The sequence below is a fragment of the Gallus gallus genome, chromosome 13, assembly GCF_016699485.2.
Source record: "Gallus gallus isolate bGalGal1 chromosome 13, bGalGal1.mat.broiler.GRCg7b, whole genome shotgun sequence".
Classification (NCBI taxonomy): domain Eukaryota; kingdom Metazoa; phylum Chordata; class Aves; order Galliformes; family Phasianidae; genus Gallus; species Gallus gallus.
In genome coordinates this window covers 8,697,186-8,715,689 of record NC_052544.1, presented here as the reverse complement: position 1 = coordinate 8,715,689, position 18,504 = coordinate 8,697,186, and the positions used below count along the sequence as shown (strand labels likewise).

The 18,504-nt window shown below is 43.5% G+C and overlaps 1 protein-coding gene across 2 annotated transcripts in view; it reads right to left on the bottom strand.

Moving 5' to 3' along the window:
* ERGIC1 (endoplasmic reticulum-golgi intermediate compartment 1) overlaps positions 1-18,504 on the bottom strand; it is a 59,691-nt gene that overhangs the window by 35,913 nt on the left and 5,274 nt on the right. Inside the window, exons 1-2 of one of the 2 annotated variants that reach the window (XM_015293836.4) lie at positions 14,728-17,164; positions 3,385-3,446 (exon numbers count right to left, since the gene is read on the bottom strand). In XM_015293836.4, the coding sequence (XP_015149322.1) occupies positions 3,385-3,446; positions 14,728-14,729 (64 nt within the window). In that variant the 5' untranslated portion in view covers positions 14,730-17,164. Of the gene's footprint in view, positions 1-3,384; positions 3,447-14,727; positions 17,165-18,504 lie in introns of those variants that run through there. The other variant, XM_015293837.4, reaches the window with a different exon arrangement.

The window sequence follows — 18,504 nt, the reverse complement described above, 5'->3', positions numbered from 1 at the left end:
CTTAGCTTAACTGCAAGAGCACTGTGATGTTCCCACAGAGCTTAAAGGACAATCTAAGACAGGTTTTTTTAAAACTCTAGTAAGACAGGGTGATCAATATATCCAAGGTTGCTCACTGTAGACACACTGGAACATGCTGTTATTGAGAAACTCCAAAATGGTGATTCTACCAAGCACTTTTTTCAACATTGGCTTCTACATCATCACCCTTATGAACATACCCCTCCTGCTATACACTCTCATCTAGGTACATTCCTGACTCTTCCTCCCCACCCTTCAATAAATGAAAGAAATGCAAACTGTTTAACAACATACAGACTGAAGGAATGAATCTTTGTCTATATTAAGGCATAAAATTAATAGTATTTATTGCACAATGAAACAAACTGCTATGAAGTGCAAGGATTGGGTCTTGTTACAAATGACATGTGAATCATAACTTTGATATTTCCTGATGTATTTAAAACTCCAGCCTCCAAACAGCATAGAGTATTTCTGGATAACGTTACCATGTGTGCATACAAGACATGCATGCAAACTATGCATCCGCACTGACTGTTAAGCAGAAGGACTGCTACAGCAGCTGTTCGAGTTGGAGGCTTCTCTCTCAAGAAGTCAGACTGCTGCTGTTCAGATGCCAGCTGTCAGACAGCCAGGGCATGTGCCACTGCTGCCTACATACCCAAACATGGCCAATTCGTCACCATGTTAATCAGGTCTGTTAGAATGGCTGTGTGCCGGCATCACAGACACAATGCACCAGGGTTAGAAGGCTTGTAAGGACTGGCACAACACCTGGTGGAAGAGGGACAACAACAGCACGACTGTCTTAGTGGCACATGAACTGGAACACAGTCTGAAAGAAGAGAATTTTGCTAAGAACAAGGGATGCTTAACTACTGCCTGCCTTTCAGAGTAGTCTTTGTGAGTGCTGTTCTGTGCAAACCCCATCACACTGAACTATGGGGGATTGCTCTTGGTTCCTTTGCTCCTACTAGTTTCTAGCAGCCAGAAGGGTTGCTTCACAGATCTGAAGTATCTTATATGCAGTGTGTTTTCAAAATTACAAAAGCCTACAGAACAGAAACCCTCCAGCTGGCTTCTGAACTTGCCCGCATTCCAGACTGCCTGCTCTTCTCCACCAAAACACCTTCACACTTACTTGGAGCTGCCTCTTTCCTAGCAGTTGGCCCCTACGCCCCTGCTGGTTGGAAGCAGTGTTGGTACTTAACCCTGTAAAGAAGAGTAGCACCTTCCCCTACCTCCAAGCCTCTATTATGGTTAACATCTGAATTCCCTGAAGCATTTATCTCAAACTCATGAGACCTTCCCAGGCTTCAAACTGCCATGGCAATGGGCTGGTCTCATTCATGGCCTCCTACATCACTCAAGATTACTGGCTTTCAAATTACAAGTCACAGGCTTGGTCAGACAGAAAATCCATTAGGAAAGCTGCATCCAGGATCCTCACATGCAAAGCTACCACAGGTTGTTGGCTGCCTGTGTGGTTCAAAAGCTTCTATCAGCCTTTCTGCAAACACTGACAAAAAGAAGAAGAACCAGTTAGAGAAGAAAATCAAAGCCTGAGAAGCTGCAAATAACAATAGAGAGAAATAAGTCAGCTAATAATTTTAAGTAAGAGTCACAGCCTCCAAGCCTTCCCACAACACACTTATCACTTAAGCTGTTTACTGCAGATCTGAAAGCCTAATACTGCTGGATGGCCTTTGATGGGTTTTTTGTTTCTAAAACATACTCTTTTGCAGGTGATTCATAACAAGACAAATTCTCAAAGGCAGCCCAGTTACAGTGTGGGAACTCTTCGTTTCCAAACCAGAAGAGAAGGTAGGATCAACTAAACAAGTTCAAAGTGTTCTTTCAAAATGCTCAATCTCATATACCTCTAAATTACTGAACAGTTTTACTCAAGCTCTTTGTTCAGTCTCAGCAAAGCAAAGAGGGAATTGGCTTGCAAGTAATTCAGTGGTCAGGATAACAGAGAGGACAAGGACTCTGTGAAAGTAAATATTTACGATAACAAGGTATTTTCACGGAAACAGAGAATAGTTGAGGCTGGAAGGGACCTATGGAGAGCATCCCATCCAATACTCCTGAAAAAAAAAGGGTCAGATGAAGCTTGTTGGTCAGGGTCAGGTCTACTTGTTCAGAGTATCCCAAGGTTGGAGACTCCACACCACTGGGCAACCAGCTCCAGGGCTCAACCACCCTCACAGTAAGAAGTGAGGAGTTCCTTTAGCTCACAAAAGGCTCTGCTTCGTGTCCCACTGATTCACTGCTATTGACTCAGTTCTATTTGGTGCCTCTTGTCACCAAGGGATATGACATCACTCACGTCAGCAATGACATACAAGGCTACTGACCCATCTACGAGAATGGACGAATGGAGCACAACTATATGATCAAAGGAAGTCACTGTTCAATGGAACAGGAAAGCTGCAATAGGCGTCTAATTACAGACTTGGCAGGACCAACCTGATCAATGTTTACCACTCTGCGCAGTGCACTCACTGGATATAATTGTGTGAAATTGCATTACTCAGCCCACAGCCTACCTCAGGAGGAGGAAGGAAGGAAAAGAGGCTCGAGGCATGAGATTTGTATCAGCTGAAGTCTATGCACTGATACGCAGGAGTGAGAGTGGATCGCTATCAGTGGTTTCTGACAAACTAATTATTCTCCTTCAAAAGCATGACAAATAACAATAAAGTAACATCTCCACTCATTAGCCCCATCTACAAAGTCAGATGAATCCCCTAAGTACATTGTGACAGAAATACCTGTTTCCCAAACCATCCTCTCTGATGGCCACTGCACACTGCCATCCACTCAGCTCTTCATGCAACCGGAATGCAAAACCTGGATTCTCTATCTGTAGAGGTCTCTATCTGTAGAGTGTGGTTCCTCAAATCTCTTCAGTAAATAAGAAATGTAACTGTGAACACAACAGCAATGAGCTGCTCTTCACAATGAAGAGATGCCCATCAGAAACAGGCAAAAAAATTCAGTTGTTCACTCCCTCAGTGTTTGGAGCAGATTCACAGCTTCTATTCCGGGGAAGCAAAAACTCTACAGCTGCTTCAGTAGCTAAGCAGAGTGGGCATTCCAGCTTTAGCTCTTAGGAGCTCCCTTTCACAAAAAGATACCTTTGCTACTTTTCGATGCCGAGAGTCCAAATCCACGCAAATTCTTCCATCATTTAGTGAAACCTTAGGTACTGGGTAAGAAGAGCTGTCTTAGCAATGAAGGACATAATTCCTAGTCTTTTATATCCCTTTTAAAATACCCCCTAAGACACAGAAGCCAAAAGATCTTTAATTTTAGCTCAGGGGAATGCAAGGACAGCAAAAAAAAAGTGCTACTTACTAATAGCCCCTGTGTAGGTTGGCTGTGTAAGGTCTTTTGGCACCTTCCTGTAGATGTCAAACCTGAAAGAGGAAAAGGAACAGCCATAAACCAGGTGGAATATTTCAATACATTTCATGTCCCCACAGGGATGAACGATGCTGAAGTTTTTTCCATCCAGCTTTCCAACAACATTTTTTTTGAGTTTGCAGAAGGATATGAGAAGGAAAAACCAAACAAAACAAAAAGTCCTTTTTCTTTTGTACAGTTATGTAACTGCTCTGCTTTTGGGCTCCAGTTTCCAAAGCACTTCCCTCCGCCTCCCTTGGCTTTGCTGCCATGGATCTTTGCAATCCGAGCTGCTACAGGTGCCAATGAAGAAGTCATGCTGGACAAGCTTACAGACCACCGTAAAAGGAAAAGGATACTCTACGGACTCCTGAATATAAAGGCCTGGCAGAAAAAAAAACACAGCAAGACACAACCAACATTTGAACTTCTGTTTCGTATTCCACGGTAGCCAAAGCTCACCAAAACCAGAGCCAGAAATCACGATGTTAAGGCAAGAAATTGACCCTTGGATGTTGGCTACATAGGAAAAGTTAACCCAAGAAGTTTGCAAAATTCATTTTAATATTAGATGGTTGTTTTGATTCAGTCATATCTTTTAATATCCATACGGCTCAGCTTTGCTATTTTAAACTCTCCATGGTTAAACTTTCACTGTCCTTATGATGTTGCTGTATTATTTCCTACCACGTTGTGTTGCTGCATGTCCAGCCGCAATGCAGCTCTTGACATCAGTTTTTCCACCACTCAATAAAAATTAATTAACGCATTAAAAACACACACACACCCTAAAGAAGGAAGTGACTGGTTCTCCCCCTGAATAGACTTTTTTTGGATATAGCACTACCAAGAGAGATTTGATGCTTTCTCCAGCCCTGGACAGGCATGAGAGATGCTGGCTTCCAAATTCCCCCTCTCTGTGGCACCAAGATGAAACATCCCTGCATTGATTCAGTACTTCCTACTACACCAAATGTTACATTGAGCGCTCAAAAACTACATCAGCATTCTTTCCTTTACTCCGCACCTATATAAATCATCAGTACAATCTGGATGCACACTGTGTGCATTTGTCACACACTAGATTAGGACACTACTGCTGTTTTATTCAGGATGTGAAACCGGAGGAAGAAAGGACAAGAGAAGGAAGGATGGTATCATGAACATCACCTACGCAGTTCATGTCCTGAACTCGCTATGCAATCACTTAACTGTCCTGATGAACCACTGCTTCACCTATGAAATACGAAGAGTACATCTGTTCAGGGTCTCGTGAGGATGAACTCAGCATGTGCAGCATTTCCAAACACAGCTAAGAGGGCCACAGCAGCAGACAGAGTGGCATTTGCTAACCACACACAGCTCTTGCTCATGTGATATAATTGACAGAACACGCTGCATGGGATGCCCACGGAGCTGTATGTTTTCATCATTCTATTCCCTGCCACCACCTAAACAGATCAGTAATATTCCTGAAGCAAAGAGTCCATTTATGGTTCTCCAGCTGCCCTGAGAACATCTGGAAAGTACTGTTTACATTCTTTCCACATACACCAAAGCAACAGCAGCAGCGGATGATAAAGCAGCCCAGAGCAGCTGGTGACATCATGGTCTCACGGGCAGAGGAAGTAGCTGATCTTTCCTGCTCACAGCCCATAAAGTGCTGAAAGCTGGCAGCATCTCACGGTGGTCACAATAATACATCAACGTGGCTAAAAGAGCTGAGAGAAAGCACATGAAAATGCAGGAGCTTTTCAGTGCGAGTGAACAATTAGAGATAGGAAATACCTCCACACTGGAGTCAGTAAAAACAGCAGTCTGGGGATACTATAAAAGGAAATTTTTTCTTACAGTCAGAAATATTTACTAGTTTTAAAAAGATGATCCATCACAGGATTAACAAAATAATCCCATCTTTTAACTCGGTGGAAAGCTGATGTCACAGCATGCTTCTCTCCTCTCTGCCTGCCATTTTAACCATGTAAATAGCACCCAAAACCAACAAATTAAGTTTTACATGGTGCAAGTAAGCTAGGAACAGGCAAAGGCACTACAGAAAGCTGATGATCAGCGGTTCTCAGCCAAGCTCATTAGCTGGCTTCAAGTGCTTAAAAGGCAGTTCACCCTCTCGATGTGCTGTTCTGTTTCCCACCTCTTCAACTATATTACATTCTATCTCCCTCCTTGACCATGACACACAGATAAGAGATTTAGGCAAGTCTCTGGATCTGATAGGATGTGGAGTTACATGCATGGAAAAGTGAACAGGTTTTACTTGCCCTCAGGTCAGATGTTCCTGTAAGAACTTGAAGGAAAAATTCCAGCAAGCCTCAAGGTTCCTGAAGCATTGGTCACTTGGAAGAGTATTTACATGCTGGGAACAGAGAGGAACCTTGTGCCCTCTCTATTGCAAAAGCTGCCTTACAGATTTCTGATACCAGCATATTCAACACAATGGAAGGTATTACTAATACTGCAGGGAGACTGGATGTTCAGAAGTGTACCAGTTAGCCCACAATGCAGTGAGACACACTGTACTGTGCTGTGAATATCCCCCTCGATATGCTTGTACTTATATCCTAAACAATCACGAGAAACCAGGGCATAGATTTCCAGCACATTCATCACCTCAAGTAACTGTGAAGTGAACTCAGCTGGCAGTACTGTGGAGCAGTTAACCCTGCTTTCAAAAAGGCAGATATGACTTTGCACTTACAAAGCATGTAGGCACAGTTTCCACAGGCCGACCAGCAGGTTATTTATACCTGGCTTTTGGCAACTTTCTTCCTTTGCTCAGAAAGGCAGGACTTGCAAGGTGGAGGAACATCACCGAGATAGCTGTAAGTATGGAAATAACAAGAGTTTTTGCTAGGAAAGCTCTTCCTCCAGGTCATACAGATCCTCACAAAGGGAGGGCTGGACCTTGCAGTACCAGAGCATGAGGCTAAACATAGCACTGGGCTGTCATCAGCGTTACAAAGGAATTTCCTGACACATCCAGTGTATCTATTGTCTTTTGTTTCAATGGGTAGCATGGATGCAAACAAAAAAAGACATTGTTTGGTAATGTCAGAGTTCCATGGAACCAATGTTCATGACTAGTGTCAAGGAATGCTACAGTTTTTTCTTATCCAATCCTGAGGACATAACCAGAAACTTTCTCATCTCCCTGACAGGAGTGTCAATGAACTGGTCCAACAGCGTCTGTGAGCATGATCCTTGTGCAGCTTTCCACTGAGAGGATCACACAGAATCCACAAACCCTAGGATGGTTGAAACGAGATGGGTGATAGAGCGAGGGCTGTCTGATGGATGGGTGTGCAAGAGGCCTCACATCTTGGTCTCATCTTACTGCAGTGGCACAATGGATGGCAGTGTGAAACTGCATCTCAGTGGAGCCAAATGAAAGGATGGCATCTTTGAAGCACCAGCAAAAGTCACATGGACTTCAGGCTACATCTAGACTAATATGCGATGCTGTTATTCAAACATTTTTTCTTTGGAAAGAAGTATGTAGTCTTCTTGTTGAGTTTCTATGGCTCTAGGAGACCTTGAACAGCAACCGATTGTTTCACCAGGCACAATCAGATGCAGCAGCACTCATTTGACTGGGGCAGCCACAAACAATTATGTCCAAGGCCAGCTTGGAGGCCAGCAGAGGTAAAGGTAGGTCAGCCCAAGAGAACGATGCAGGTTGACATCACCAGCCCTGAGGGTGATTCCTGGCTTTCTTTTCTAATCTATCTGACTGACAGCGCAAGACAGGTGACAGCGCAGAAGATGCCTACCCGAACACTGCAACTTCTTCAAACGTGGATATTTCAAATGCCTGCCCTGAGAGCAGGGATGAACTCCCTCCCACAGCAGGAGCTACTCCAGGTAGGGCATCCTGCATGGCATGCTTCACATGCACCTTAACAGCTTCAAGTCTGGAGCTGAAATATTTCAGGAGATTAGGTGATAAACATTATTCTGCTGAAGATTACCACCTCCCAGAACAGAATAATCCTTCCCATTATCCTGGGAGTCTAAAAGGTGCTTCAGTATAATACTACAGTAGCATCTCTGTAAGATGTTATCTTTCTCAAGAGTAAGAGCCAAAAAACTTGAGGCAATACCAAAAAAATAAAAATAATCAATACCTGTAAGCACTCAGTGGTGGCTGAATTTGAATGCTGTGTAGCAAAGGGAAACTTTGATATGTAAAGGAGCTAGTATCAGAAGACAAACAGAGCTCTTCAGTTCTCAGAATTTGTTGCAAGGCTCAAGTGTGCACAGCCCTCACCAGGGCAGGAAGGGGAAGACAACAGAGAGGCAACATGTTGGCCACACTACCTGAGGCATACACTGCGAGTACAGCTTATAAACGTGCCTGCACCACTATACTCAGTCACTGCAAAGAGACAGTAGGCTTCAGCTGTCTCTGAGGAGCACTGAAATGGACCTCTAGAGCAAGGAGCAGGGGAAGGTTTTCATGTACCCTTCTGCAAGGTCTGTTTGCCTACATTTAACTCAGGGGGCAAGGGAAAGATTGTTATGCAGCTCTTGGGTCTGCATTTTAGATTGCAGTTAACCAAGCAGTAAAGCAAAAGTGCAATACATTCATGCTGCACTTGGTCATGAAACAAAATTCAGGCACTGTAAGTTGGCAATAGATTGATTTTCTTCCCTTACCACTCCTCAGATGACTCAAAAATTCAGCTTTAGTGTTCACAGACAGGGGAAAAATACTTTTGTGCTTTAAGCAGGTAAGTGTTTTCCCCAGGAAAAATTTTTAAGAAGTGACAGAAGGCATAAATACATCAGGCTTTCTTAGCAGCAAGGGTCCATGGCTCTGATTTACACAGAAGAATGTGGGTGTCTGAACAATGCTCGATTCCTCCACCTCCCATGTTAACTGGCATTTAGAAGCAGCACCTGTTTTTCAGCACACGCCACGTTTGATGCCAAGGTCACTAATTTCTGGTGACATTACTTACTCCCAATAGCCGGCCCAGTGCACAGTGAAAAACAACCTTAATTCTACGAGACATCAGTAGCTTTGATAGCTTGTTGAAGAAAAAGAATGTGGTGTTACTGAACCAATTTGCTTTGTAAACAAATAAGTGTCACTGGAAGCAACCTGCAGGCACCACACATCTAACGGCTGAAACATAACTTCGTGACTTTCTTAGGGAAGCAACTAAAGATTCTACACCAGATTCAAATAAACAAAGGGGGGATATTGAGTTATTGAGTATAAATACAGAAAGGTAACTTTGAAAATACTATAAAGACCCTGTTGTTACTACAGCATGAAATCAGAAGAACTGCAGAGCCAGAGTTTGTATTCCAGCATGCTGCATGTTGGAAGCCTGGTGCTGGACAAGTGTTGTGGTTGTGGCTGGGATGGAGTCAGTTTTCTTCATAGAAGCTCACACGATGTTGTGCCTTGGATTTTTGATGAAAATAGTGGTGATAACACACTGATGTTTTAGTTGTTGCTGAGCAGTGCTACACAGAGCCAAGGACATTTCAGCTCCTTGTGTTGCCCTGCCAGCAAGGGATGGGGTGCACAGGCAGCTGGGGACGATGCAGCCAGGATGGCTGACCCAATCCAGTCAAAGGGACATTCCATACCACGTGGTGCTGTGGCCAGTGATATGAACTGGGCAAAAGGAGGAGGAAGGGAAGGGACGATCAGGGTGATAGCATTCATCTTCCCAAGAAACCATTACATGTGCTAAGCCCTGCTCTCCTGAGAGGGGCTGGATATCTGCCTTGCTTTGCTTGTGCACACGGCTATTGCTTTGCCTAGTAAACTGCCTCAAAACATGAGTTCCCAGGTTTATATTTCCAACCCTCCTTCCCATCCCACCCAGGGAGAGGGAGTGAGCAGCTGAGTGGTGCTGAGCTGCCTGCTATACTGGCTCAACGTGAGCAGGGTGCATTGCAACTCATCATATAAGTTTCCTAAAGAGACAAGAAAGGCTGTGGGGGAGGGCTCCCTGGGGTTCCCAGGAGACAAAGGGAATAAAGAGATAAGGAAAGGCCGGCTGGTGAGGCCTCCCAGCCTGAACTGTCCCAAAAATTGCTTCTATGGTCAGTGAGAGCTCTGTCCCCAGTTGCTTCCTTCTTGGCAAGAAACACCCCCTCTCAGAGAAAGAGAGGGGTGGCAGACTGAAAAAGCTTCTGCCCGTGTGCTGGTAGTGCCCTCACCCAGCTGAACAGTAAGTAGCACAGCTCCTACAAATCAGAGAGATGAATTCAAGTACAATATTGCTGCTGTTTTTTCCTATTTGTCAAGTCCTTCTCTCAAACCAAAGAAAAGTGAATCAGAGTACAGCTGCAGGCCTCAAGTAAAAACAGTCCAAGAGGGCTTGATGTCAGTATTTCTCCACACAGACGCCAATTCCTGACTAGCACAACAAAGCTTGCCTGTTCCTTACGAAGTTCATTCACTGCATACTCACCAGCGAGGTTACAACATAGAACAGACAACAACTACCGTTACACCCTGTACCCCGAGCAGTACGTTCAAGAAATATACAACACAGAGGTATCTTATGCAGATTAGACACTAAGAAACTCATTCTTAGGAAAAAAAGAAAGAAAGAAAAAGGTGCTTTTCATCTACAGACAAAGCACTCTATTTGTTTATTTCACTTTCTTTTTTTTTTCTTCTTTTTTTTCAGATGAGTAGGAAAACCACCACATGGTGCACTTCTAGGAACATCTATTGAATCAAAACAGCCACCACAGACTGCTTTGATGACAACTACGCACACTGTGGAAAGGACTGAAGGAGCAGCAGAGCCATCAAACTGCCTTGGACAGCTACACCTACCCTGCACACATTCCATACGCAGTAATAGCCATCCCAAAGGCAGCTCTGTCTGCTAACAGTTTAGAAAACATCTAGGATCCTCTTGTCTCTGTAAGCATCTACTATTGAGACATTCTAAATTAACTCATTTTTAGGATGCATCCTTCTGAATTACACTATACTCTTTAATTACTTCATGCAGACATCAGTGAATTCAGCCACCTGACAATTTTTATTGGGATGCCATAGAAGAGACAAACCATCTTTGACTCTTAGAAGGATTAACTTTCCCTGGAGACAGGAATTCATCACTCTTCATGCTCTTTTATTCTTCTTCTTACCACTGACTTATCTGACTCCTCAAAACCTTCTGTTTCATTGCTGTGTTACAGACGTATGATTCAGAGAGCAGAGATAGTTGGGTTCAGTTGCCTTTATTTGGCTACTATAGAACCGATGCACAAAGACAGACAAATAGCATTTCCCATAAGACTACGTAGCTGCATCTATTTTTAAGTTTGTCATTTAAAGACAGAAAAGCTGCATTAGCGGTTCATGAAACCAAGGCAGGTGCAAAGTGGTGAGAAGAGAAACTCCACTTTAGGAACCATGTTTAAGTGCACACAAAATCTGCTGAACAACGGCACCGAGTTTTCTACCAGTCCACAGCAAGGCGTACTGCACAACTTTCCTTTCTTCTATTACTGCTGCTACCACATCTGGAAGATGCATCCCTGGAGACAGCAGAAGAGTTTATGGACCATGATTCACTCAGTACCTGCTGCTATTAAGGCTCTTAGCAGAGATACCACTTACAGCTGAGAGTTCTGCAATCCGCTTTGCATGAAATGTTTTATCATTTATAAGGAGGACATGGGAAGCAGGAAGAAACTCACTCACTGTAAGTTGGACTAAGTCCATCTGACATTCAAAGACAACTGCGTGCAAACAGACTCCATTTTATCTCTCCAGGAAAATGTTGGAGGAGGTTGGTGTTACAGCAGGGAGAACAGCATGACTGTGTTTGTCTTGGGACCTTCAGTGCAGGTTGGAGGCAGAAGGAAAGGATAGTAATACTGTGTCTACACTGGATACCTTCTGCCTGAATTCATGGAATCAAAATGAATACATCAGCACACTGTTGTCAGAGCAAGCTCATTTAGGCTGGAAACTGATGGCAGAAGGGAAATACCCTTCACGTAGCCCCATCATTAATTCTAGAGAAACCTTCCCACCAGAGGCATGAAGTTTTGTGTCGGAATATTTGCACCTTTGTGATATTCCGCTTGGGCAAAGAGATGTCCCTCACCTAACAAGAATCAGAAGAACAAAATATGTAAGCAAAAACCTGCCTCCCCAGCAGCTTGAGGTATTGTGGAATCTGTGCTCATCGACACTTCTGAAGTTTCAGGAAGCAACCTAGCAAAAATGCCGGGTTACTGAAAGCACCCACTGAAACATCCAGTAACCAGCAGCCCCATCCACCTCCTCATGTTCCACAACACAGACAGAAAGTACAACAGATTCTCAGGCTGTAGGCACGAGAGAGAGGAGGGAAGAAATTTCTGCCCCAGAGCATTATGTCTCAGTGCTCCTTTAACCAAGTCAGACAGACGGACAAACTCCAGTGCTACCAGAATAGCAAAAGAATTTTAACCAAAGAAATCAAATCGTTCAGCTAAGAGCTGGAAAAAAAAAAAAAAATCCACCAAAACACCAAAGCTGTTTAACAGGCAACAACCATGCCTCTGTTTCCTTGGGTCAATGCTCTCTAATAATGGCTCAGGGACAATTCATCCCTGCTTGTCAATAACACCGCCTTAACAGCCTTCAAGCAAGGAGCAGTCAGAGCAGGCCTGATAGCAACAGCCAACACCAGGAGCTGCCATGCATTCAACACAGGTTGTGAGCTTTTAACCTCCTCAGGGGCCACTCACCTCCCAAGGAAATGAGCAGGCTTTTACACAAACAGACTGCTGCCTCTAACACAGGGTGGACCCCTCTGGCTTTGTTCCTTTTCTCTGAAGCACGTCAGACGCTCCCAGTAAGATCTCTAAAAGCAAAGCTGTTGTTTTGTATCATGAAAAAATATAAACCCATCAATTTAGTTTTCAGTCTGACTGTTCAAGCCAAATTAGACGTCAAGAACGAACAGCACAGTCAGGTTTGCACACATAGTTTGCTCTTCTGATTAACAAAAAGCCATCTACTTAAAAATAAAATCTCAGTCACCCATTTGAAGTTGCTGAGGGGATTGTTACCATCTGCAGTTGTTAAGTCCATACCTAGAGCCACTGTGACCATACCCAGAGAGAAAAAGATTACTCTCTTTACTTGTTAAATTGATTTTATTCATCAGCATAACAGCAGGCTGATTCCTATGACATGAGAGATGGCCTGAAAGACCAGTTAACCCACTGCACGTACCTACCAACAGCATGCTTGAAATTACCAAAATAGCAAAGCAGATAACCCCAGAAGAGCTGGTACTTGGGACAATGATGATCAAGGAACAAGGAGGACAAGCCTCTCCTCTGCCTACTGACCCAGATAGGGCCCAGACGTCACCAGGCTGCCGTAGATGAGGCAGGAGTGTGCAGCCAGCCGGGCAGGTGGCGCAGGACACAGCTACTTGTGTGGGCGGGACTGTGCACCCCAGCTGTCTGAAAGCTGCAACAAAATAAAGCCAGACCTGCTCTGACTACCAGCCCAGAGCAATTCCTCAGGTAAGGAAAACATGAGAGGAGAAAAGATGCAGTTTCTGAGTGATAGGAAGGAATGGAGACCCCTGATTGACACGGAGAAGGAACCTATCTGAAGTGCTGTACTTCCTCGAAGCCATGTCAGAATGCCAGAGGTCCACCCCTCAGGAGCATGGGGAAGAGCATGAAAATCAAACCAGATCTAGGGAGTAGACATTCTGTCAGAACTAATGTGCTTGGCTGATTCTACTTTAGTTTAAATTATAATTGGAAAAGCTTTGAGAATGGCATGCCTTTTTAAGTAAAGGCCCCTCAACTCTAAAAGCAGTGACTTCCACCTGATGATGCTTTTTCAACTTCTTACACTCTTGGTTGTAGCTGTTCTAGACATAAACCCAACATTCAGCTCCACAGATCTGTCAAACAAAGAACTTCTACACACCTGTAAATTCACTCTACGACAGTCAATAGGAAGCTGACAGATGCCTTATCCTAATGCCTTCCCCTACACATACAGAGGAAGCATTACTTTTTCAATTTTTAGCTAAAATATTAGTTTAAGATTTCTTTCAGAAGTCCTGTTTTCAGATGCTGCTGCTTTTCTGCCCATCCAAAGGCAAGTACCTCTCTGACACCTCTGCAAGAACATTTAGCTCTTGCTCAATCTAGCAGAGCTAAAAAGAAGCAACTCTGCTTCCAACAAAACAGAGAGATCTATCACCCTCTTTTATAGGCAGCGAAGAACAATTGCAGGAAGTCAGTGGCAGGGGAAGAGAATCGGAACTGCCAACTCTGAACTCTTCTTTCTGCGATTGTTAATTCTTTGTTTAAATGAAATTTCTGTGTTTCCTGTCTGACAGCAGATGAGAACATAATGTGCAGAGAGCAGCTCAAGGCAGCCTCTGGGACAGAGCCACGCTGCCATCCCAGGGAATGGACGCAGCAGTGGGAGCCAGCAGAACTGAATTCTATTCTGTTCCCAGCACTGTCTCACTGTGTAATTGCTGCTCCAGTCAATTAAGTCTTTCTACTTCAGCTTCTTCGTTTTGCAGAGTGGCACCTGGTGACATCTGTCGGCTTCTCACCAAACACGTTGAAATCTACAGATGAAAAACTCTGCAAAAATATGAAGTATTACTGATCAAAGCCCCAGCACCTTTGAAGGTCTCCAGAAGGAAAGCTCTGGGAAGATGTTTATGAAAACAAAGTAGATGTGCAGTGCAAGAGCCAAGTCTCAGTTCACGCAGGGCTGTACCTAGAGTGCATGTTTGTGAACAGTCTTGATTAGGAACAGTTTCTTGAATTGGGACCCAAACTTTGAAGCATGAGTAAAGTAAAAGAAGTGATCTTGTTAATGGAAGTTTACATATGGGAAGTAAGCACAGATTATATAACTGTTGAAGCTTGGCCCCAAATGCGAGTTCAAGATGCAAATTCAGATTCAAAGCCCAACTAATAAACTGATACTTGTAAATACCAAGCAGTTATTAACACATTTAATAAGATTAACACCTGCGTAACAGTAGATAATACACAAACAACATTAAGTAATCACCTAGTCCTTATTTACACGCACTGGGTCATTAACACAAATACTGCAGAAGTCGAGCTTTGATACACAATCGCACAAGGCTTCAAAATCACACTGGAAACTGTTTAATCCTGAACTACCTGGAGCCAGTTCTGGTACGCAAAGGACTGGACAAGGAGGAACTAAGGCAGTTTTAACTAGCTTATCTATACTGCAAGTGAGAAAAGACTGGAACTCTTAAACCCCGCATGACTTACATTTCATCCTCACATTACACCGTTGTTCAAAGCATAATCCTCCAGTATTTTTTTTTTCTTTTTTTTTTTTCCTGACTGCTGACTCTCCACACTTGATGGCCAAGGAGTGAAATGAGGGAATGATTTTCCTTGCCAGCCAGCTCCTCCCTCTTAATTCGAGTTCCAAGAACATAATGAAACTAACAGAGGAAGTTTCTGAAACAAGGAGGAGCACTAAGAATGAGAAAACAAGGTTAGCCATGAGGACTGTCATTCATTATATAATTCAGCATTTAAGTGACTGGACATTTAGGGAAAGGGGCCGAGAGAAACACGCTCAGCGGCAGCTTCTGTGGCATTATGTCATCTGGGCTTCTGGTTATTTAGCAGGTAAAGATTTTATATAGAGAAATAACAAAACCATTTACTTCTAGGACAAAAGACTATGAATCCCCACAACACTTGCATAAAGTGGGCACAAAATGAATAGGTTCTGCTTCCATTCATAGAGATTTCTTTTCAAGGAGCTATTCCTGCTGGTTTCTCCCTTCAGCCAGGCTCCTTTACTCCACTGTCCTGTTCTGCATAATACCTTTTTGTCAACTGTGCTCTAAATTTTGTGCTCTTATTCTTTTGGTGCATAAGAACCTTGTTTTCTATTGCCCAGGAATACACAGCAATTGCTATTACTGAAATACCCCAAAAATGAAAACTATTTTAGATGCCACTGATGAATGGAAGAGAGGAAGCAGTATAACACGGGTTTTTTGTTTTTTTGTTTTGTTTTGTTTTTTCCCTGAATAAAATGTTAGGCTCAAGCATATTTCAAAGGTAATTAGGAGGAGGAATGTATTTATAATCTCAGGAACTCAATGGTGGAATCCTGCCAGCAAGCATTTTATTTCCTTTTAGGCAGCAAGGCAGGTGTCAAAATGAAGGATGAAAGAGAAATGTATTTTTAATAAAGTGAGCAAACTATACTTTGCTTCATCAAAACAGGAGAAAAATGTCATGAAGAAAAAATGTTCAAGTAAGGGGACTGGTATTTAAAGGGACCCAGCCCTTCACCGGGCTGAAAGCAATTGGACATCTGTGTGGTAGTACTGTATTCTGGAGATCAGAAAGATCAGGAGGGGGGAAGAGAGAAGAAGAACAGGATCAAACACATGGTTCCCCACAAGTGAATTAAGTTGGCCAGATACTTAAATACCCTACGTAAACTGCAGCCATCCTGTCACAGAGCCTCTATCCCCCTTAAGCTCAGAAGCTCTAGCTCCTTGCAATTCCCCAGCACATCCCAGCATCCCCCAGCCCTGTCCCTCACCCGTTCCCTCTGTGAGCCTCATGTTCCTGAACTTTGCTCCCTTCCCCAAGGAAATGACCCCTCAGAGCAGAGCTTCTCTTCCCTGCCATGCTCCCCCAGCTCCATCACACTGACCCACAGCTCCCGCTGCTCCCAGTGCTGCTGGCCTCAGTGCCTGAGCACACCCCCTCTTCTCCTCAGCTCTCCCCACAGAGTCTTGATCTCCACAAAACTCAAACTATAATTTCCAAGAAATTACCTACATGGAATTCAGAGCAAAACCAGAACACATCCACGGGGGAAAAAAATTAAAGACATTTTTCTCATATTTTCTAGAAATCACAAAACATTATGGCTTTGTTTCTGTCTATTACTGCTGAGTATCTTCAAACAAGACACAATGAGATTAAATGAGATTAATGTAGCATCAGAACGTTGTGCCTTTCCTTTCTGAACGCTGCCTTCTGAAAGCTGCACGCCCAGCTGTGCCAGGACAGCAAATCTGAGACTGGCACTGCACCCCTCCATGTAACCCAGAACTGCCTGAAGACAAATAACCTCTGCTGAAGGAAAGTGGAGGGGGGAACAATAAAGTGAAGAAAACAGCTCCATCTTCATAAGGCTTCCCCTTAAAAGCATAAAGACCAGTCCACGCTCTACTGCATGACAGATCCTTCTGTATCAGCAAGAGAATTCATGACAGTGACCGGTTCAGACTGTCCTATTTACATTCCAATCTAGGAGAATTTCTGCACACACTTCTAGAACTTTATTTTTTAGATGTTTATAATTGTACTCCTTGGGAGGAAGTATAGCTCGAAAGTAACACCTGGCTTCCAGATGAAGTTCCTGCTTTTGACTCAGCTGTCAAGAAGGAGCCATAGTGATCCCACCCTGCCAGAAAAACGTGACTGACAGACCCATCGTACACCCATAATGTGCAGTTGGCACATTCCCATCACTTGCTGGTCAAGATACAACTTGTCACACTCCAGCAACCAAATTCAGAGGCCAGTTCAGTAGGGTCACATTTAATTTACTGATGTGGAATCAGTGAAGGTCTGAGATTTCACCTGTATCTGAAAATATGGTCCTATTTACATTATTGGCAGCTGGTGGGCTCTCCAGCCTTTTATTCACAGTACGCAGTGGTCTATGGACGTGGACAGCAATTAAGAAAATAAGTGGTCTGCCTTAGGATATGATTATTAAATAAATACTAAGCAATCCCGAGAGCCTGAAATTCTGCTGGTAGCTCTGCGTGCCTGTCTGCATTAACACAGCACTTTGATGTCTTCTGTATTAAAAGGCAATCTGTGTTTCTGGCTTACCTGGATTAAACCAGCTACACTGCTGCATTTGCAAACATTCTTAAAATAAAAAAAAAGGCAAAACAAAAACCATCCAAACACAGTCAATTCAAACAATCCATCTAACCGCGGTCTTCACTGGTGTACATATGCCATGATCACTACTGAAATACTCCAACATTTCAGGATAAGGAAGGCCTGTAGATCGTGACAAGATTGTTATTAATAGCTTTTTGGCTCAACAATTTTCCATTCTGGGGGCAGCTTCCTTGGTACAGGAATACCTAGACATTTCAGAGCCTGTGCTTGGATATAAGACAACAAAAACAGATGATTCCACTACTTCTTCCTTCATTGCAAGACTGTTCTTTTCTTACCACCTCTGACATTTGAATTACATACCTAAAAAAAATACTCCTGCACACTTCAAAATACAAGCTCAACAACTTCCACAGCTTCTCCCTCCGTGGTATTGCTTCAGCTCTGTTTACTGTGATTCAGTCATTTTCACAGCAACGAACTATGATGCCATGAAGAAAGCATCTGTGTCATCAGCGAGGGAACAAAGCAGGACAGTTACAGTTCAGAAGGAACAATACAAAACTTTCCTACGAAGTCAGAATTTAATACTCCTGTACTTACTCAAGAACAATTTTCCACTTCAGCTATTTTAAGATAAATAATGTATTAAGGAGACTTAGAAAGAAATATTTACACGCATGCACTCTATGTATAATTGGTTATTTGTAGCACAGACATCAACAGGCTCTGTCTGTACAACTGCTATGTTCCCATCTGACTGCCATGACTGCAGAATAATCTTTCAGGTGCCCTCAAAGGGCTATTGTTGAAATGCAGTTAGTCATGGCACAGCCTGGCACCAGCCTGGCTCTGACGGTTACGTAAGGCAGCAGCCCACGAAGCCTTGTTTCCCCGCAGCATTGCACAATGCAGTGAGGTGGAACATGCTCACCAGGAGTATGCTCACAGAGCCACCACTTGCTCAGGAGCAGGCAGCTGTCATTAAAGCAGCTAAACAAAAAAGTGCAGTCCCTGCAATGTACAAAGAGGCACCTATCTAACCAACACAGAGCAGTGTTTCGGCCACTGGCTATAAATGGCTGTGGAAGCAAGCATGACCACACGCAACTCAGTACAGGGCACATGCAAACCTCCTCGATACTG